This window comes from Papio anubis, chromosome 19, assembly GCF_008728515.1.
Source record: "Papio anubis isolate 15944 chromosome 19, Panubis1.0, whole genome shotgun sequence".
In the NCBI taxonomy this organism is placed as follows: Eukaryota; Metazoa; Chordata; class Mammalia; order Primates; family Cercopithecidae; genus Papio; species Papio anubis.
The window spans coordinates 49,630,825-49,650,166 of record NC_044994.1 but is presented as its reverse complement, the minus strand read 5'-3'; the positions used below and the strand labels follow the sequence as shown (position 1 = coordinate 49,650,166).

Sequence of the window (19,342 nt, the reverse complement as noted above, 5' to 3'; positions counted from 1 at the left end):
ATAAAGATAGGATTTCTTCCATTAGATCATGAGGACTTACTATGGTAAGCAAAGTTAAGCGTTTAGTACACTGCCCGCCATACAGCAAGTGCTTTGTTAGACCTAGCTACTATTGTAAGTGTGGTCATCCCTTATGAGATCTATGGAAGCACAGAGGAAGGAGTCTGTCATTCCTGCTTAGACGGGGGTTGGGCATGATGTGTGGCTCCTCAGGGGCTGAGGCTTAAAGGAGGGTAGGAGTAGCTGAGGGCATTCCCTTCACAGTGAGCAGAGGGAATACAGGGTGTCCAGGATAGCCATGGGCATGGCGGTCATATGAGAAATGACAGTGTGTGGGGTAGCAGAGGTGACCAGGGTCCCCATTATCATGGGCCTCATAAACCATGCCAGGTGTCTGACCTTCTGGAAATATCAGAAAACTGACGGAGCTTAAAGATGACAAGGACATAAATCTGCATTTCTTTTTTGTTGTTGCTGTTGAAAGATAAGCAATTTATTGACCATCCACTTTTCTAAAAAAACACAAATGTGAGAATAACATAAACACACTCAAGACTCACTAGCCCCTGCAAGACAGGAAGCAGCCTTGGACAGAGAGTCTGCAAATGAGTTTCCTTATACCTAATGTCTGAACTTCTCACTCATTCTAGGTTTCATGTTTTGTTACCTCTTACAAAGGAAAGGAAACTGGCTAGAAGATTCATGTACAAGAAGGTCACAACTTTAAAGCTATTTGACGCTAATGTTGTGTACAATCTAGTTTGCAACTCTGAGAGACAATATCAAATAAATACTGTCAAATACTACTCCCAGTTAACCTTGACTGTCATTGTTCTTTGAAATTGTCTTTAGGATTGATTATGTCCTCTCGCTGTAGCTTTCGTTTATCCCAGAGCACAAACCCTAAAGTCTATGTGCAGTCTCCACGTCCAAGTATAGATGTCTGTTTCAGGACAACCCTGGGTTGCAGTAGTGTTTCCCTCTCTGTAGTGTGTGCTTGGTGTCAAGCCCTTGGACAGGCTGGCCAAATGGCGGCGTAATGCAGGGGTCGATAGGGTCAACTCTCTCTCTGCCGAACTTGCTTCCCTTTCAATCTGGTCACTGCTCATGGTGTAGATGGAAATCTTGAGCTCAGTGATGACCTTGGCCTATCTTTGGTCTGAAATTGGACTCTTATGTAACCGAATCCATTTCTTCATCCAAAATTAAATAGCGCTTTCAAAAGTTGTCAGCCATATTCTTAGGAAGTGTCCTGAGACGGAGCTGGAGGGTCCAGGCCTTCCGGCTCTGCAGGGAGTACTAGCACAGCCGCTTCTTTCTGGGCCACCAGGAATTCATGAATTGCTTGTTCTATGTGTGGCCTGAAGATGTGGTTTAGTTTTGGATTCACCACCTGAGAAATAATCCTGTCTACTCCAGCTTCCGACCTCTCTGGCTGAACCACACTCTGCCTCAGACCATCGCGCAGTTGGTTTTCGTTCACTGAAGGATTCCATTCCTGCTTGTCCAGATGTGCTGACACAAAATTATCCGCTTGCTGGCTCAGGCTGTGGTAAGCTGGCTTGTTGTCCACGTCGGCCTGGCAGTCCCGGCGGAAGCTGTCAAAAAGGCCCCGGCTCTTGAGCTGCTCCAAGATGAGAGCGATGAGCTGAGGGTCGCCAGGGGGTAACGAGGCCGGGTTGATGGGACCACCACCCCCGCGGGCCCGGGTTGCGCCCGTGGCCGCCCAGGCCGAGGCCTGGCCCGCACCGCCGCTGCCGCCGCCGCCGTCCGCCATGACTGCGCCCCGGGCCCACAGGAAGACGATTACAGCTTCTTCTCCCGGACAGAAGGCCCAGAGTGTGTAGAGGTGGCTAAGGGGGCGGTGAAGGAGGAGGGCCCCAAGGAGGCAGCGGCGGAGGTGACGGTGGCGGTGATGGCGGCGGGGGCGGTGGTTGGGGCGGCCGCGGGGGAGGCCAGCTCCAGGCCGCGGAGGTTGCGGAAGACGCGGCAACAACCGCCTGCTGGATTCCAAGCGCGCCCCAGATGGCGTCACCGTTGACCTTTGCATTGTGAGGCAGGAACCGTAATCTGTATTTCTTAAAAGATCTCTAAGAGGGAGGTGGGAAACAAATGGGAGTGGGCAAGGGGGGAAACAGGGAGACAATTTCAGCAACCATTTCAATGCTATACGAAGGAGATGGCGAGGAGTGAATGATCCTGGTGGCCTGGCAGGTGAAGAAGGTAACAGGGATACAAGAGATATTTAGGAGATAGACTCATCCCAGGGATTGGAGACCAACCGGGTGAGAAGCGAGGGAAAGGAGAGGGTGAAGGATGACCCCCAGGCTTCTCACTTGGGCAGGTGTATGGAGGTGCCATTTGCTAAATGGAGAACAGGTATAGAGGTGAGGATGGGAGACGGAGACATGATCATGCATTCCATTTTTATTTACTAGTTTAAGATGGGTATGGGTTATTCAGGTGCAGACATCTGCCTATGAAGTCCAAAGAAACAAGGACTCGGGGCTGGGGAGAGACATCTATCTCACTGAAGATAGAGAACACAGGTGGCAATTACAATGGAGAACTTGGAATGGGAGAGACATCTATCTCACTAAAGATAGAGACTATAGGTGGCAATCACAATGGAGAACTTAGAAAAGATACAGGAAAACCTGGAGAGCCCATGAGGGGGACTGAGAACAACACTAAAAAGATGGAGGGAAAACTACAAGAGCCTTGGATCATAAACTGCAAAAGGGCACATTTCATGAAGGCCATGGGTGAAATGCCACACTGTGTTCCACAAGGTGTCCATTGGCTTTGGTAGCCATTGATGAGCCTAGGGCGGAGGCATCAGTTAGAGGGAGGTCATTTCAACAAGGGAACTGTATTGCAACCAAGAGCCACAAAAGGCAACCACATCCAGCGCCATCCAATAGAGAAGTGCAGGTGCACAGAAAGAACCTTCTATCAACATTTCAAAAGAAAAGCAGATCCCTGATTTCACCCCAACACTCACTTCCCTCGATTAAAATGCCCCTGAAATGTAGACACCAGATTGTTTTATAAGCCCTAGCATAACTTAGAGATAGTATATTTCGCAAAGAAGGTTTACACAACAGACTCTGTCAATAACCTCACGCCATAGCTTCTAACATACAAGTACAGATGCCTCAGAGGGACATCATTCTGAATCTCATCCCACAGGAGACAGTGAAACTACCAAGACTTCACCATAGCAACCCCCCACCTATGCTCCTCACCATCCCCATGATTAGCTGAACAAGTCAGTTCCATATTTTTTTAACTAATCAATTTTTATTGAGGAACTAGTTGATGTGGCCCTGTGCTAAGCTTTATGGAGCTTTCCATGTGCCCAGGCCAGTCTAACACTCAATAAATGTTTGCTGTGGCTGTTGTTTAAGATAGGCAACATGGTCAGCCTTTGAAAAGCTTACAATCTAGTTGGAGAGGGGAGATGTTGACAGAGAAAAACGTTCAGGACATATACAGGCTCCATGGGAACTTGGATGCAACAGGCACACCTAGCATGGTGTCTGGAACAAAAGACAGGCACCATTAATATTTGCAGAATGAAGACTGCACAGAAGAAAGGAGGGTGTCCCTGTTATGTGTTGGAGATCACTGAATGCTAGGAGAATGTGGCAGATGGAAGAAGACTTTGCAGAAGTGCTAGAGCCTGAACTGAGTCTTCATTTATCCCCTCACTGTGCACGAGCCCTTCAGATTGTGCAGGAGTTCTCTTAGAATGGAATCACCTATGTGGATCTGAGATGAGATCTATGGGGTTCTCCACTCACAGCCTCACCCACAGATGGACATTTACCTAAGCTTTTGAAAGTGATGATAATAACAATCCTATTGCAGTGTTCCATTCTGTGCTGAAAAATATCCACTGTCAAACACCTTTTCTCCACCTCCTCCAAAAGTCTTAAATAGTGTGCTGGCACGGTTTTTCTGAACAGCTGACTTGTATTATTTGTAATCATAGACATTAAGTTACCATAATTATCCCATCACCTTGGATCAGGGTGTAAGGCACAGGACAGTTCTCACCTCTCACTGAGGTTTCAAATCACTGCTCCCGGCTGCCTGGCAAACTAGAAGGCCACTAGAGTAACTTCTCTGACCTCTAGCTGACCTGCAGGGATCAATGAACAATTAATTACTATCATCCCGCTCCGGGAGAGATAGCACACTGCCATTTCTCAATTACAACTGGAAGTGCCCCTTGGCTGACAGCTGCCTGTCGGACAAGGCAAGCCCCATGCTGATTCAAACCAGTGCCTCCCACTGCAGCTACACACATGGATACACACAGGGACATGCCATATAACTCAGACCACATCCATTCCCCCACGACACTCACCCACAATCACACAGATCACACCATCTTCCCACCCGCTATTCCCACACCTGCAATCACGCTAGTGTCAGACTCTGAAATGTAGATACCAGAGTGTTCTATGATCCTTAGCCTAATTCAGAGATTGTGTATTTCACTAAGAAAATATTACCGACTCTGTCAATAATCTCATATCATAGCTTCTAACATAGAAGTACAGATGCCTAGGAGGGACGACATTCTGCATCTTACCTGGCAAGAAACAGTTAATAGTCTTTATCAGTATCAATTTTCCTCATGTATTATGTGGGCACCTAGACCAGTATTGTTCAAGGGTAGGGATGACCCTTGCCTTTATGACTCAGGAAGACTTCGTCTTTGCTATACTTCTTGTGACTTTTCTACAGGTAAAACTTTTGGTGTTTTCCACCTTCATCTCTTCCTACATCTTTAGTGTCCCCTCCACCCCCATCCTAACCCTCTGTGTTCTGTTTCCTCCCCGGTCACCTTGACCACATCACCTACGCCTTTCCTAGCTCCTCCCCAAATACCAAAGCATCTTCTACATATTCACTCCTTTCCAGCCCCATTCTCTCCACTCCTGATAAATGAAAAACCTGGACTGATCAACTCAAACTGAAATGTTTCTGGCTGCTGACAGCTTCAGCTACCACTCCTGGAGTTAATCCTAAAATTCAAGAGAGTAAATATACTTGCAACCTCAGAGGCTCCAGTTCTGCTTGAAGGTGGGAGTGGGCTACTTTTGATCATAGAGGCTCGGAGAATCCTCATATCTCACTATGTGTGTATGTTTCCTGCTTTATTTCTACAATCAATGATCTAAACACTGTTTATTCCATTGGAAAGATCCACAAATGCATTAGCCAAGACTTTTGGTTGCACACAACAGAAACCCAGCTTGACAAAGGAGGGGGGATATATGGGCTCACTTAAAGACCCAAAGGTCTCTCTGGCTGAGGCATAGTGGGATCCAGGTACTGGAACACAATAATCAGAACTTGATCTCTGGTTTCCTCCTGACTGGCTCTCCTCCGAGACTGGATGTCTTAACAGGGCCCTCCGAGCAGCTGCAGGTGTGCGTCACCCATAGTCAGCAACTGCCACCAATAGGAGAGCTGCTAGTTCTGAGGAAGAGAAATTCCAACAGAAGTTTCAAGATCATATCTCTTGGTCTACCTTGGATCAGTCCTCATCCTTGAACCAATCTCATTGGTCAGAGGCATGGAAGACTAAACTAGAGACAATTCCTCTCCTTTCCCAGCTCCTGACCTCTACTACCCAGGGCAGACTCAGCCTGTGGCCAGTCATGGCCCCTGCTGATAACTGTACAAGAACAAAAGCCTTTGCTAGCCCAAAGCTTGACTTAGGGAGCCAGTGACAATTTAGAGGAACTGTAAAACCATGGTTTCTGGGCCCTCATCAGCAAGCAAAACCACCTTAAATTAATCAGGTGTAGACTGTACTATCCTGATCAAACTACCAGGCATCTAGGAGGTGATCACAAATATCATAGTTATTAAAGGGACATGCTTATGACTCCACTGCTTACATTTCCACCTTGCCCCATGCCTGGAAGAGAGCAGTATTGGAATACACTTTTCCAGTCTCTCCCCCAACTGCCCCCATCGTGTGCTGCATCAGCCAGAGGAAGAGTGACTTATCTGCTTGGTGAGATCAGGGAGAGCCAGGCAAATCCACTAGGCCACATTGGCCAAGAGTAGAATCCTTGAGTGGGACATGGACATATCTTGCTGGTTCTCTTAGACCTGCCTGGCTTCATCTCCAACCACGAGGGAGGTCTGCTTCAGACTGAAGAGCCACACGAAAGATCTTGCTACCCAGTTTTCCAGAGAGTCCTATGCTTTGGGTACTATAATTGACTCTTTGATCTCATTTAGCTCCTTAGTTGGCTAAAACCAAGAGGGGAGAAAGCATGAGTAATGACCACTTCCACCCCTTCTAGCACAACAGTAGCAGCAGACGACAACGATGATGATGATGATGATGAAGGTGGTGGTGATGGTTACAGCGAGGTCTCTCCCAAACCCAGAAGCTGTAGGGAGTCAGGCCAGCAGTGACCATGCTCTCTCACTTTCCCTCCCTAAGAGAACCATCAGCCCTGAGTGTCCCCCTACTGGGGGCTGACCCTTGTCTTCTGCAGAGAACACAAAAATAATTGCAAAGTGCTGTCTCCATCCTGCAGAAGCACAGCAGTCGCTTGAGTTTGGACATTAAATCATACCAGAAGACTGTATATCTGCCCTGGGAAGGAAGGAAGCAATTGAAACCCAGTATTTAAAGGCAGTCTCAGATTTATCCTCCCTCTTGACAGCCTACAAAACGTTGGAGAATAGTCCCTGCCTTTCTCTGAAAGATAAAACAGGATCCACTGTCCAGAAATTGGCCCTGAGAAAGTTCATCGCTCATTCTCATGTGACCTTCCTAAGAAACAAAAAACTGCAGGCCAAAACTCTGAGTTTTAACAGCCTTCTACTTTCACTCATTTTCCAAGCAAGTGCTGTGTTGCCTTCTCAGCATCCCATGATGTTCCACTTTTTGTGCATTTCCTTTCTTGTTTTTTTCACCAACAAGGCAGCAGCACTGATTTTTGTGCATTTTCATGGAGATATATCTCACCCACTGGCTTTGTTCAACCCACGCCCCACCCTTAACCAGCAGACCTCCATGACCCCGGAAGAGATTTTGAAGGCCAAATATTTTGGCTTGTTTCCATTCAGAAAGCTTCCCCACTGTTTGGACATTAATAAACTAAAATCCAAAGTCCTCAACCAATTACCTCACCTCCTAATCTAACTTTGGGAGTTTGCTGGCTCCATGTCAAGCCGATTACTGACAAAACGCAATCAGTCATCACGCCTTGTCTGTGGGCAGGTGAGGCCAACCGCCCTGCAGGGCCAGGAGCAAGTCAACATAGGATTGCGTCATCTGCAGCTCTCAGTCTGAAGAACTGTGGGTAACACAGTGTGCTGATAACCCCACTCCCTTCTTGCAGTAGGAGCTCACACTGTTGACAATTAACCCGATCCAAGAGACCCACATAAATCAATCACTACAGGGGAAAAAAAAAAATTGTTCTTGATCTACAGTGACATATGTATAGACAAGGTCAGTGGCCCGGGTTTACAACCTTGCTGTCTGAAGTGAGAATCCGGGGAGGAAGCTGCCGATAGAAGATAGGGGCATTTCCAAGAATTTCCAGAGACCCATGCTGAGCAACCTGCTTTGCATTGGACATTCCCGCCGTCAGGCCTGTTTCCTTCCCTTGACATTTGATGCCCTCTGCACTGGTACGTTTTGTGTTGCTATAAAGGAGTACCTGGGACTGGGTAATTTAAAAGGAAAAGAGGTTTATTTGACTCATGGTTCTGCAGGCTGTTCCAGAAGCATGGCACCGGTATCTGCTGGGCTCTCAGGAAGCTTTTCTGGAAGGGGGAAGGCAGGGGGAGCAGGCGTGGCTCTTGGTGAGAGAGGGAGCAGGAGAGACAGCAGGAGGTGCCAGGTTCTTTTAAACTAAAATCATACAGTGAGAACTCATCACCACAGAGAGGGCACCAAGCCATTCACGAGGGATCCACCCCCGTGGCCCATTTGCCTCCCAGCGAGCTGCACTCCAACATTGGGGATCACAATTCGACAGGAGATTTGGAGGAGACAATCATCCAAACCATATCACCCTCTTTTGGGTTGCTGACTCAGTGTTGTCCCCAGTCCCACAGACTTGCAATTCCCAAAGGGTCCCCGCAACTGCAGGGCCATTGGCCAGGCCCTCTACCCAGAAGTCCCTTCCTCCTTCTTCACTGACACTACTCCTTCCCCTCCCCACTGGAAACCTCCTGTTTGTCATTCAGGTCTCAGCCTAGACATTCTTCCATCCAGGCAACCTTTCTTGACCCCTCATTTGGCTCAAGGGCCCTTCAGGTGTTCTCCCATAGGGTCTGTATCCATTTCCTGGGGCGGTTGTAGCAAACTACCATAGACTGGGGACTTAAAGCAGCAGTCCCCAAACTCTGGGGCACCAGGGACCAGTTTCGTGGAAGACAGTGTTTCCGGGCTGGTCCAGGGCAGGTGGAGGTGGTTTCAGGATGATTCAAGCACATTGCATTTGTTGTGCATTTTATTTCTATTATTATTACATTGCAATATATAATGAAATAATTATACAACTCACCATAATGTAGAATCAGTGGGAGCCCTGAGCTTGTTTTCCTGCAACTAGACGGTCCTATCTGGGGGTGATGGGAGACAGCGACAGATCATCAGGTATTAGATTCTCACAAGGAGCATGCAACCTAGATCCTTCACATGCACAGTTCACAATAGGGTTCACACTCTTGTGAGAATCTAATGCCACCGCTGATCTGACAGGAGGGGGAACTCAAGCAGTCATGCTCACTCCCCTGCCACTCACCTCCTGCTGTGTGGCCTGGTTCCTAATGGGCACAGACTGGTACCAAGGGGACCCCTGGTTTAGATAACAGAAATATATTGTCACACGGTTCTGGAGGCTGGAAGTTCAAGATCAAGATGTTCCCAAGGTTGGTTCCTTCTGAGAGCTGTGAGGGGAGGATCTGTCCCAGGCCTCTCTCCTCAGCTTGTAGGGGGCCATCTTCTCCCCGTGTCTCTTCATGTCATTTCCCTTCTATACCTAACTGTGTCCAGATTTCCTCTTTTTACAAAGTCACCAGTCATATTGGATTAGAGTCCACCCTAATGACCTCCCTTTACCTTGATTACCTTTGTAAAAACTATCTCCTAACAAGGCCATATTCTGAGGTGCTGAGGTTAGGACTTCAACAGAAGAATTTGAAGAGGAAAAAATGTAGCCCATAATAGGACCCTTATTACTTCTCACCTACCATAGGATATTAACCGGCCTCATTCCTCCTCTATCACCCTTACTGAGGGCAGGAATGGTGTCCGACCCTCCCTCTAGTCCAGTATCTGGCATGGGGTAGGTTCTCATTTCTGTTCATGATTTCACATGCCTGCCCCTCTCCTCCCTTTCTTCATTGTGTAATGCCCTTTGCTACTGACAGCGTGGGCCCTGGTGGCCACAGGAATTGAACTGCCTGGCATGGCAGTAGGTGGGGTGGGGAGGGCTGCTCAGAGCCCGCCTGCTGTTGGTGACACAGCGGTAATGACCTGGACACAGCTTCCCCATCTGCTTCAACCTCCAGGGAGCCACCACCATGAGGACGAGGGTCCCTCCTTGGCAGGGCATGCATCAAGCTAATTCTCCGGCTCCATTTCTTAATCTAATGGGTGGTTCCAGGAATCCAGCCATGTGCTCTAATGGGCCCCTGTCATTAAAGGCTTGGCAAATGCTCACACTCCCAAGCTCCCTGAAGCCCAGGAGGGCTGGCCAAGGGCTGAGAGGCACCAAGGCCATTTTCAAAAGCAAAAGGGCAGCAGGATCATAGTCCGACATTTTTTTAAACCTGCATTTATTTAGTAAATAATGTATGTTAATGCAACATATGCTGTATTATGCAATAATGATAGAAACAACCTGATCCTCCTATCCCAGACTTCACTCGCATCCTGCAGCTGCTCAGCAGGAATCCTGCACCCGCCTCTGGCTGAGGACTCCTCGTCAAGTTCACGAAAGGGCAATGAACGTTTGAGGTCAGCTCCTGGCTGCCTCCTCCCCTGCTGGGCTGCCTGACCTCCTCCTTGTCCCTCACTTCTCACACCAAGCCATCCACACCTACCACCTTCCACAGACCCTCCTCAGACCTGCAAGACCTCCCTGACTGTGTTGGCCCACAGTGACCTCCAGTCTTGTCAGATCACCTCATCCCTTGTCATTTGGGCATTAGTTGACATACAAGGGGCGTTGCAACTTTACTGCTTCCTCCTTCTGTCTCCTAAGCAGATCGCAGAGTTGCCCTTTCTTCCCCAGGGCACCAGAGCAGTGCTTGGGGCAAGCCAGGATTATTCCAACTTCGGTTGACCGAGAACTTAATGTCGCATCAGATCAGTGTTTGCTGGGGGCGTACGTATGGGGCAGAGGGAGGTGATTGACTGCAAAGGCACGTGAGATAATTTTTTGGGGTGATGGAAATATTCTAATTCTTGACTGAAGTAGTGGTTACTTGGGAATATACATTTCTCTAAACTCACAATTACAATCTGTGTTTTAATGTATGTAAATTATTCCTCAATACAGTTAATTAAAGAAAACAAAATCCATGTTATCATAACAACACATAGAACAGGTTTCCCTCACAGTTTGGCAACTATGAAGTTCTAACCCCACCCTTGGTAGACAACTATTCTGACACTCAATGACTGTGAGAGTTGACCCATGATACTTGTTAGAATCTGGGTTTGAGAGAGCACACAGCATCCATCCAAGACAATGCTATGGGGCCTGTATTATCAGGAAAATTTTGTCTTAGCAGGAGATTGTTAAAATTCACATAGGACATGTTTTATTTGCAAAAAACGGTCCAGGCCCCACCACCAGGAGCCTGGGTTCATGTCTGATAGTCCATGGGTTGTTGGAGGCATGCTTTCCCGGTGTAGTTTTCTGTTCCTTTAACTATCAAATGAGGCTTCAGGCTGGCTAATCTGTGACATTTCTTTTAACTCTGCAATTTGATAATAAGGCTGAACCATTCCTATGCACTGATAAAGTCACCAAGTCACTGGAAAACTGGTGCCCGTGACATCCAACACACTCCTGACACACACCTGCCCTTTCACGGGCCCATTCCTAATTCCTGGTTCTTTGCTGAATTCTTCTTCCATCTCTTAGTTTTTCCTGAGTTCTTGTCTGGTTGAGACTTTCTCACCTGCTTCTCTATTATTCTGGCAACTCAGAGATAATAAGTTTTTTGTGGTGATGGTAGAACTCCCAGCTTTTCTAGTCTACCTTCTCTCTTACATGAGAACTCATGGTTGAGTGCTCTCTGGTACTCTGCCATGGGAAAGCACCAGTACAGGATGAGGACTTTATCAGTTTCAGCTCACATACTCCTCACAGTTCTGTGAGGTAAGTTTTATTATTTTATTTTCATTTTGCAGAAAAAGAAACTGAGCCATAAACAAGTTAGAGGGACTTGCCCAAGCTTACTCAGGCTATGCATGCGACAGCAGGATTGGGAAGTGAAGGCCTCAGACCCCAGCGTCTGTGTGCTTGACCACGATGCCATTCTGCTTCCCTGAGACCCAAGGTAATTCAGGAAGACTGCTACCACCACGTTCTCTTTTCTTTATTAAGGAGAAATGCAACGAATATGACACCCAAGAAGAAAACCCTTCTTCTAAAACAAAATGGGTGATAGGATAATCCCCAACTAATTTTTGGATAATTTTTGCCTAAAGTCTTATCATTGCTGGGAATGAAGGGTTAGTATTGGAACTGCAATTATTAGTGGGGGTGGGGGAAGTAGGTGATTTCTAACACAGATGTCCCCTCCACCCCACTGGAATTCCCACAAAAATGTCACAGAGCCATAGAAACCTCCCTGGGCAGGCTCCCAAACTTAAAGACAGATTGCCCTTAACATGGAACAACCCCAGAAAGACCTTTATCAAATTATGCCCTTATGGTCACGGTGTTTCATATATTCCTTGAAGGAGAATTCAATGTAAAATGAGTTTAAGAAATGCTGGGAGTTCAAACACATCTCCTTACTAGTGTACTTCAAAACTTTTATTATCACAAGTGAATTGTGAATCTCCCAACATAGTTTACCATGTTTATTTTCACCATGGAAGGTTGTTGTTGGTAGCGTTGGTGTATGTGTGTGTGGTAAGGGTAAGGTAAGGGTAGGTATTTGTTCTTGCTAAATGCCTTTCATTAATACCATCTTGAGGAAAACACAAAACGACATTTAGAAAAATACTGCTACCATGGGTAGAAGACAGGGTGAAGACTCAGACAAGTTAATATGGTGGCCAGCCTCCAAGATGGCTCCCAGTGATTCTCGCCTCTGAGTATTCCCATTTTTGTGTAGTCCCTTTCCACATAAGGCTGACCCGTACTGCTAAGTAGGAGATTTCCAGAAAGGATGGCATATGACTCCTGAGGCTAGGTCATAAAAGACATTTCAGCTTCTTTCTTGCTCTCTCTTGGATCATTAACTCTGGAGGAAGTTGACTGCTATGCTGTGAGGAACTCAAGCAGCCCAGTGGGGAGATCCAAGTGTTATAAAGAACTGAGGTACCTCACCAATAGCCAGCACAGGCTTGCTGGTCACAAGAGTGAGCCATCTGGGAAGCAGATCCCCCAGCCCAGTCAAGTCTTCAGATGACTGCAGTCCCAACTGTCATTCGAGTTCATGAGAGATTATAAGCCAGAACTAACCAGCCAAGCCACTCTTGAGTTCCTGACCCACAGAAACTGTGTGAGATAATAAATATTAATTGTTGTTTTAAGTCACTAAATTTTGGGGTCATTTGTTATGCAGCAATAGATCCCTAATACAGTTAAGCAGAAATTCCATGATGTTTCAATATAATGAGTCTTTGGGAAATAGTTTATACCCTTTAGAAATGAAGAGCAGTGGTCTTCTGGCTACCATATTTCTACAACTATATAACTTCTGTAACTACAGAAAAATAACAGCAGAAACATTTGAGAAAAACATTGGGGATGTTTTTCTCAATGAACAGGAAGACCAGTGGTGATTGGTACTAATGTGTGGCTCCCATAATTTCATTTTCATCTACTACATGTAGGTACGTGTTTCCTTTACCTATAGTAAAACATTGACCTGCATTACATTAGTTTTTCTATATAATAAGAACAGCACGTTACTCATTACTGCTATCTGCCTGTCTTGGGCTGTAAACCCCTAGCTGCAAGGACTGATAGTACACCTGGAACAAAAATTCTCATTTTGCTTAACAGTTGTGCTTACGGAAAAGGTAACAGTGTGCTCAGAGCACCATTAACCCATCTGTCAGCTTTTAGCCTGTTCCTGAGAGTCTATGAACTTACTCTTAAAATCCTACAAAGAAGGAACTCTCATAATCTCAGCAAAGGATCACATTCTATTAATATTTTAATGTCTGCTTTGCTACAATAAAGTTTTGCTATATTATGAGAGAAATTTTGAGCTACTGCCCAGAAGAGGATAAAACAAGATATTTAAAGATTCAGTACTAAACAATGTTAATAACACCAATATGATGCTTGGTCTGAATTTTCTTGGAAAAAAAATACATTTTTAAAAGATACACATGAATAGATAAATATAGTCACAAACTCTCAAGTTGAATAAGGGAGGCTATATTTCCCTGAGCCTTGGAACAAGGATAATAAAATATTGCTTTTATGGAGCCCTTTTCTTGGAAAAAGAGCTCATAAAACTTTATCATACATGTATTTGCTCTCTTAATGTAATCATTTAATCTCCCTCATGCTTTTCTCGAAGGCATCTTTACTACCGTGTGGCGGGGACTCCAGACTAATTGTGTTTACAGACAATGGTCAAGCCATCTTCTGAAAGGCCTGATTTTCTGAGGGAATGCAATAGTAAAAAACTCCAAGATTTTTTTCCTTTATCTGAAAAACAAAATTATTGGGGTTTACTAGGATTGTAACCAGTGTCCCTATGAAGCAATGAGCTTGTTGTGCTGATTAACCTTATCTGCTGCCTCCTCATTCATTCTCTTGGTCACACAGGTTGCCGTGGGAGAGTAAACACAGCCCTAGACCTTACCTTTTCACCTCGTCCTAATCTTCCTTTAGGGGCTCCTAGCAACTGTCCTGCCCACAAGAACCCAGTAAAAAGAGGAGGGTTGTGAGCTCAGGCAAACAATTAGGCCTTTTGACCAACCAATATCAACCAAGAGAAGGGAAGGGTGTGAGCTCAGACAAAGCAATTAAATCTTGCAACCAATATCAACCAAAAGAAGGGAAGGATGTGAGCTCAGACGAAGTAATTAGGTCTTTTGACCAATATCAACCAGGATAAGGGAAGCTGGGGGGCTTCCTTCTGCGATCTTTATCAAATAAGTTAAGCTGACTCTCAGGGGATGATATAACCTCTAGGTTAGCTGTGTCCATGCCTCGTGCATTCTTTCATTTTGCCCAAAGAAGTGAGATGCCAAGCTCTCCCATCTCCTAATGGAGTGTTGGGCTTTGCTCAAGAGGAAGGGGCAGTGCAGGCAAACCAGCCACAGGTGAGGGTTGGGCAGTGCTCCAGGAACTGCCTCGGCACTCAAACCCAGAGCCCAGTTTTGTCCTGCTCCTGGCTGCCTTTCTTACCAGAGATGCCCCTCTATCTATATTGAGATTTTACCTTTTTAACGGTTAATGAAAGGAGAGAAAGATGCAATTACCAGCAGTTTAGGAGCCAAGAGAGCATTTCCAAAGCCAATGCTCAGATGTCTCTAGTCATTATTCTCCAATTCTCTCTCCTAATAGAGCTGGTTATAGCTCTTGATCTGAATAAAATTTCACATCCACGTCTTTCCTCACACCCTGCTCTTGATGGAAGTCCAGAAGGCCCAACAACAGATGATTGTTTGAATGAATGAAGGATAGATGAATGAATGAATAATTTTTCTAATGGAATAGAGCATTCTATCCTCAGAACAATCTGGTGAGACACACAAGTAATGTATTCTTCCACTTTTAACAGATGTGCAAACTGAGGTATGGAGGGATTTAACAACGTCCTAAGGTCACATGGAGAATGAGTGACACTGAATTAGAGCTTACAATGCTCTAAGTGGATAGTTCACAAACTATGTCTTGCTTATGCCCATTTAGTTGGGCCATTTAGTTGATAAGTAGTTAGCCCTGTTCCCTCAGCTTGGGGTAGCCCCGTTTCCCCCTTCCCTGACTCTGATCCATAAGCACCTCCCAGTGCTCCCAGGCTTTCGTGGTCCAACAAAACCCTTGTTTCTTCCCTGGTGCCGTCCTGAGACCCACGCATGGAAGTAACCTCTTCCTCCCTGGTGCCTCCCGAAGGCTGCTCATGATTTTCCATCCTGGCTCCTCTTTGCTGTATCCATTGGACACCCACAGCCTTGCCTGGATGGCCACTCCCACTACACCTGGGAAAAGTCTAGTTGGAGGAGGTATTTTTATCAGTTATCTTCGGGCACAAACAAGACCACTAGGAAGGGTTGCTCTGGCTGGGCACAGTGGCTCACACCTGTAATCCCAACACTTAGGGAGGCTGAGGCGGGTGGATCATGAGGTCAGGAGATCGAAACTATCCTGGCTAACACAGTGAAACCCTGTCTCTACTAAAAATACAAAAAATTCGCTGGCTGTGGTGGCACATGCCTGTAATCCCAGTTGCTTGGGAGGCTAAGGCAGGAGAATCATTTGAACCCAGGAGGTGGAGATTGAAGTGAGCTGAGATTGCACCACTGCACTCCTACCCGGGCAATAGAGTGAGACCCTATCTCAAAAAAAAAAAAAAAAAAAAAAAAAAGGAAGTGTTGCTCTTCTTCCTAATGATAAGTGGAGGAAATCACAAGTCAGGAAGTGTGGGAGAATGGTTAGTGCATAAGCCACGGTGGGTCTTATTATTTCTGGACACTTCTTGTGTTGTTGCTCCTTGAGCTCATTCTTTCCTCCCCTCTATTCTCTGGGGCATAGGATAACTATAAGCAATGGGGTTGGGTTTTTTTTTCATTCATTTAAATGAAAAGACTTCTCTCAAATTACTTTCTTTTTCTAATGACACCCCATTGTTCAAAACATATTAATGTCTCTTCTGGAATTTCTTTCATTGCTTATTGAGTATTCTTTTGGATAATTCTTAATGGTGGCAACAATTTTCCATCCCTGAGGGTGAGTTTGGTTGTGGCTTTTTTGCTAGATAATAACAATGTAACTTTATGAAACATTTTACAGTTTTAGAGACTAGGATGTCCTTGGTGTTGACAGATTCAGAATTAAGACTTATGACTAAAGAAGATGGTAACTTTTCTTTGGGTAGAAAATTTGACATAAAACAAAGGAAAGAGACAAGTTTTGGGGGTGGTTCAAGAATGGCCCAAAAGCATAGCCAAGAGTTGAGTTATGGGCCAACCCCTTTGAGTAGTGGTGGCTCCACTGGGTAGCCAGAGTGACAGCTTTAGCGAAGGGCACAGAGTTTGATGCCTTCATTCCAATGTGTGAGTTGTGAACAACCACAGCCGTTGCACCAGGCGCCTTCAACAAACATTCGAAAGTGCCTACTAAGTGTCAGGTGTGGAGTCATAAAGAAAGATGTAGGACTCTGATGTCTGGACTTGCAACCTAATGGGGACAAATGCAATGCTTATGTGACAAGTGCTGGCACAGGTGTCCATAGGACCACGTGGCACAAAGGAAGGTGCTGTCACATCTCTTGGGGCTAATGGGATAGAAGGGACTGGTGACCAGGCATGGAGTGTCAGTAAAGACCTCATGGGATTAGCAACAGTCCTCACAATTACCCCCCAGGGTAAGTATTCATATGCCCATTGTGCAGATGAGACAGCTGAAGGTGAGCGAGATTAAAATGCTGGCCAAGGTCACAAAGCTGGGAGCGTGGAAACCAAGGATACTTCCTCTCTGCTTTGCTTACTGCTGCATATCCACCTAGCACTGCGTGAGCACTAAATATCAGGGCTGGAATCTGGGTCTGTCTGAAATGCAACACAACACTCTCTCTACCTCAGAATGCTGCCTTCTTTTTGCTGAAAAAAAAAAATCAGAATTCATTTATTATTGTTGTTGTTTTAAGTTTATAGGCATACTTCAATGAAAGTGAAGTACCTAGAACAGTCCCTGGCACACTATCAGTGCTGCTTAAATATTTGCTGAATGAGGCAATGTGGCTGGTGGCTGGTGCCTGGCTGGTGCCAAGAAAATCAGAGACAGATCAGAAGAGGAGAAGAGGGCGGATGCAGCACGAGGCGCATGCCAGGCACACTGGGCACCAATGGCATAGGAGGACCAGGTATTGGTTTTACTATTTGAGGGATAAGTAGAGTGAAGCTCAAAGATATGCAGTTCCTTGCCCCCAAATCACTCAGCAAGTGGCAGAAATGGGCCACACGGCTTCTGAACACAGTCACTGATTGAAGTAGACAACGGGCAGCAGCCAGGGAGTACATTCAGGGGGCACAGGGCACCACTGAGTTGGAATTTCTCTTCTTTCCTCATTCCTAGGCTCTAGTACGACTCTTCTCTTATAACTTTAATCAAATACTGATGGCTATTAAAATGTAACCCCCCATACACAATAACTAATGTTTAAACTTCTCTAAATCTTCACCTTAGAAGGAATGAGCTTTCAATTCTTGTCTAAAGCCACATCCTAACAGTAGGTGGAGCAGAGCAAGAGCGTCTTGTCTATCTCCTTTTCACCTCATTGGTGAAGGAGAGATTCCTACCCTAGGAATCTGGGGATGGCCAAACACATACCATTGACACTGGACTGATGAGGTTGATAGTAGTTTGTCACATAGACTCACAGCCCAGAGGAGGAAGACGGCTCATCCCATGCAGGATCACACGAGGTTGCACTCCAGAGAAGAGTGAGCTGGCAGGGACTGTGGGAGGCAAGCTTCATAGTAACAAGAGCTGGAGATGCCCCCGGCTCCTGCAGGGGCATGTGATTGGCTTGTTTGAATAATGTTGCAGACTGGGAGGGGAGTGAAACACATTGGGTTGAGGACCAGGTGGAGTGCAGTTAGCCCAGCCATTGAGGGAACTATGCTGGTGGGAGACTTTCTTTGCTAAATGGGGGCATATCTAGGAAGAGCAGGGGAATTCACTATTAGGCCTTTGGGGCTGTGTGAGGCTCAAAGACATCAAGGTACCGTGTGAAAGAAATTTTGGGCCTTACAGTATAAAGTGAGACCTAGGGGCAGATGCTACAGAGTGAGAGAGGGAAGAAGGCAGTTTCACAATGTTACCCAAGGTGGGCCCCTCCTCCCAATGTAGCTGATAGCACCCCACACACAAGTCCATCAGCTGCGGCTCATCCATGCTGTGGAAGCCTTAACAGCATTAGAGAAGTTTGCTGTAAAAATGACTATAGTGACATGGAAGAATATCTCCAATATAGTGTAGAGTGAAACGGGCAGGGAACTGATAAGTGTATAGAGTAAGATCCCAATCAAATATTAAAATGACCAGTAAGCCCAGTAAGTTGCTGCCAGCAATTTTCCCTGAATAGTGCAATTATGAGTGATTGGTTTTCTTCTGTAGTGATTTTATCTGGTTTCCATTAGCATTACCTTTTAAAATCATGTAGAAAATGTAAAATGAATTTACAAATCAAATTTATAATACTATCCTTATAATTGCTCATATATTTACCCTTACTGGAGACCTGTATTTCTAGATATGGCTTCAAATTACTGTCTATCTTCTTCTTTTTATTCTTTTAGAGATAGGGTGTCACTCAGTCACTCAGACTGGAGTGCAGTGATGCTATCATAGCTCACCGCAGCCTTCAACTCCTGGGCTCAAATGATCCTCCTGCCTCAGCTTCCTGAGTAGCCTGGACTACACACACACAACACCACACCCACCTAATTTTTATGTTATTTTTTGTAGAGGCAGAGTCTCTCTATGTTGCCCAGGCTGGTGTCAGACTCTTGGCCTCAATCCATCCTCCCCACTCCACATTCCAAACCCTGAGATTATAGGTTTGAGCCACCACACCTGGCCATCTAGCTTGTTTTCGGTTCAATCTGAGGGACAGACTTCTCCCCTTAGCATTTCTTGCAGGATAGATCTAGTGGTAAGAAACTCTCAGTATTATTTTTTGAGTGTATTACGAAAATAATATTTGGGAGGAAACAAACACAGAAATCAGAGACTTGACTGCCCCAGATGTCTGGAGGCAACTTCAGGAGTAAAAGAAGCCATCTCTACAGGCCACTTCATCACCAAGCTCTAACAATGTTCTTGGAAACAACAACAATCATACTGAAGACCCATATGGTACAGGAGACATAGTTCCCCACAATCAGCGAGAACTCCACAAGAGCTCTGCC

At 45.8% G+C, this 19,342-nt stretch overlaps 1 protein-coding gene and 1 long non-coding RNA gene across 2 annotated transcripts; one reads left to right on the top strand and one right to left on the bottom strand.

Moving 5' to 3' along the window:
* Positions 1-453: 453 nt before the first annotated feature.
* Positions 454-2,065, bottom strand: BOD1L2 (biorientation of chromosomes in cell division 1 like 2). Its single transcript, XM_003914406.3, has one exon. The coding sequence runs from the start codon at positions 2,048-2,050 to the stop codon at positions 1,241-1,243; it is 810 nt and encodes a 269-aa protein (XP_003914455.2). The 5' UTR covers positions 2,051-2,065; the 3' UTR covers positions 454-1,240.
* Positions 2,066-2,099: 34 nt separating this feature from the next.
* LOC108583107 lies at positions 2,100-12,787 on the top strand. Its single transcript, XR_001897409.3, has 3 exons — positions 2,100-2,223; positions 11,423-11,571; positions 12,493-12,787. It is a non-coding gene; the product is annotated as an uncharacterized LOC108583107 (long non-coding RNA).
* Positions 12,788-19,342: the final 6,555 nt, after the last annotated feature.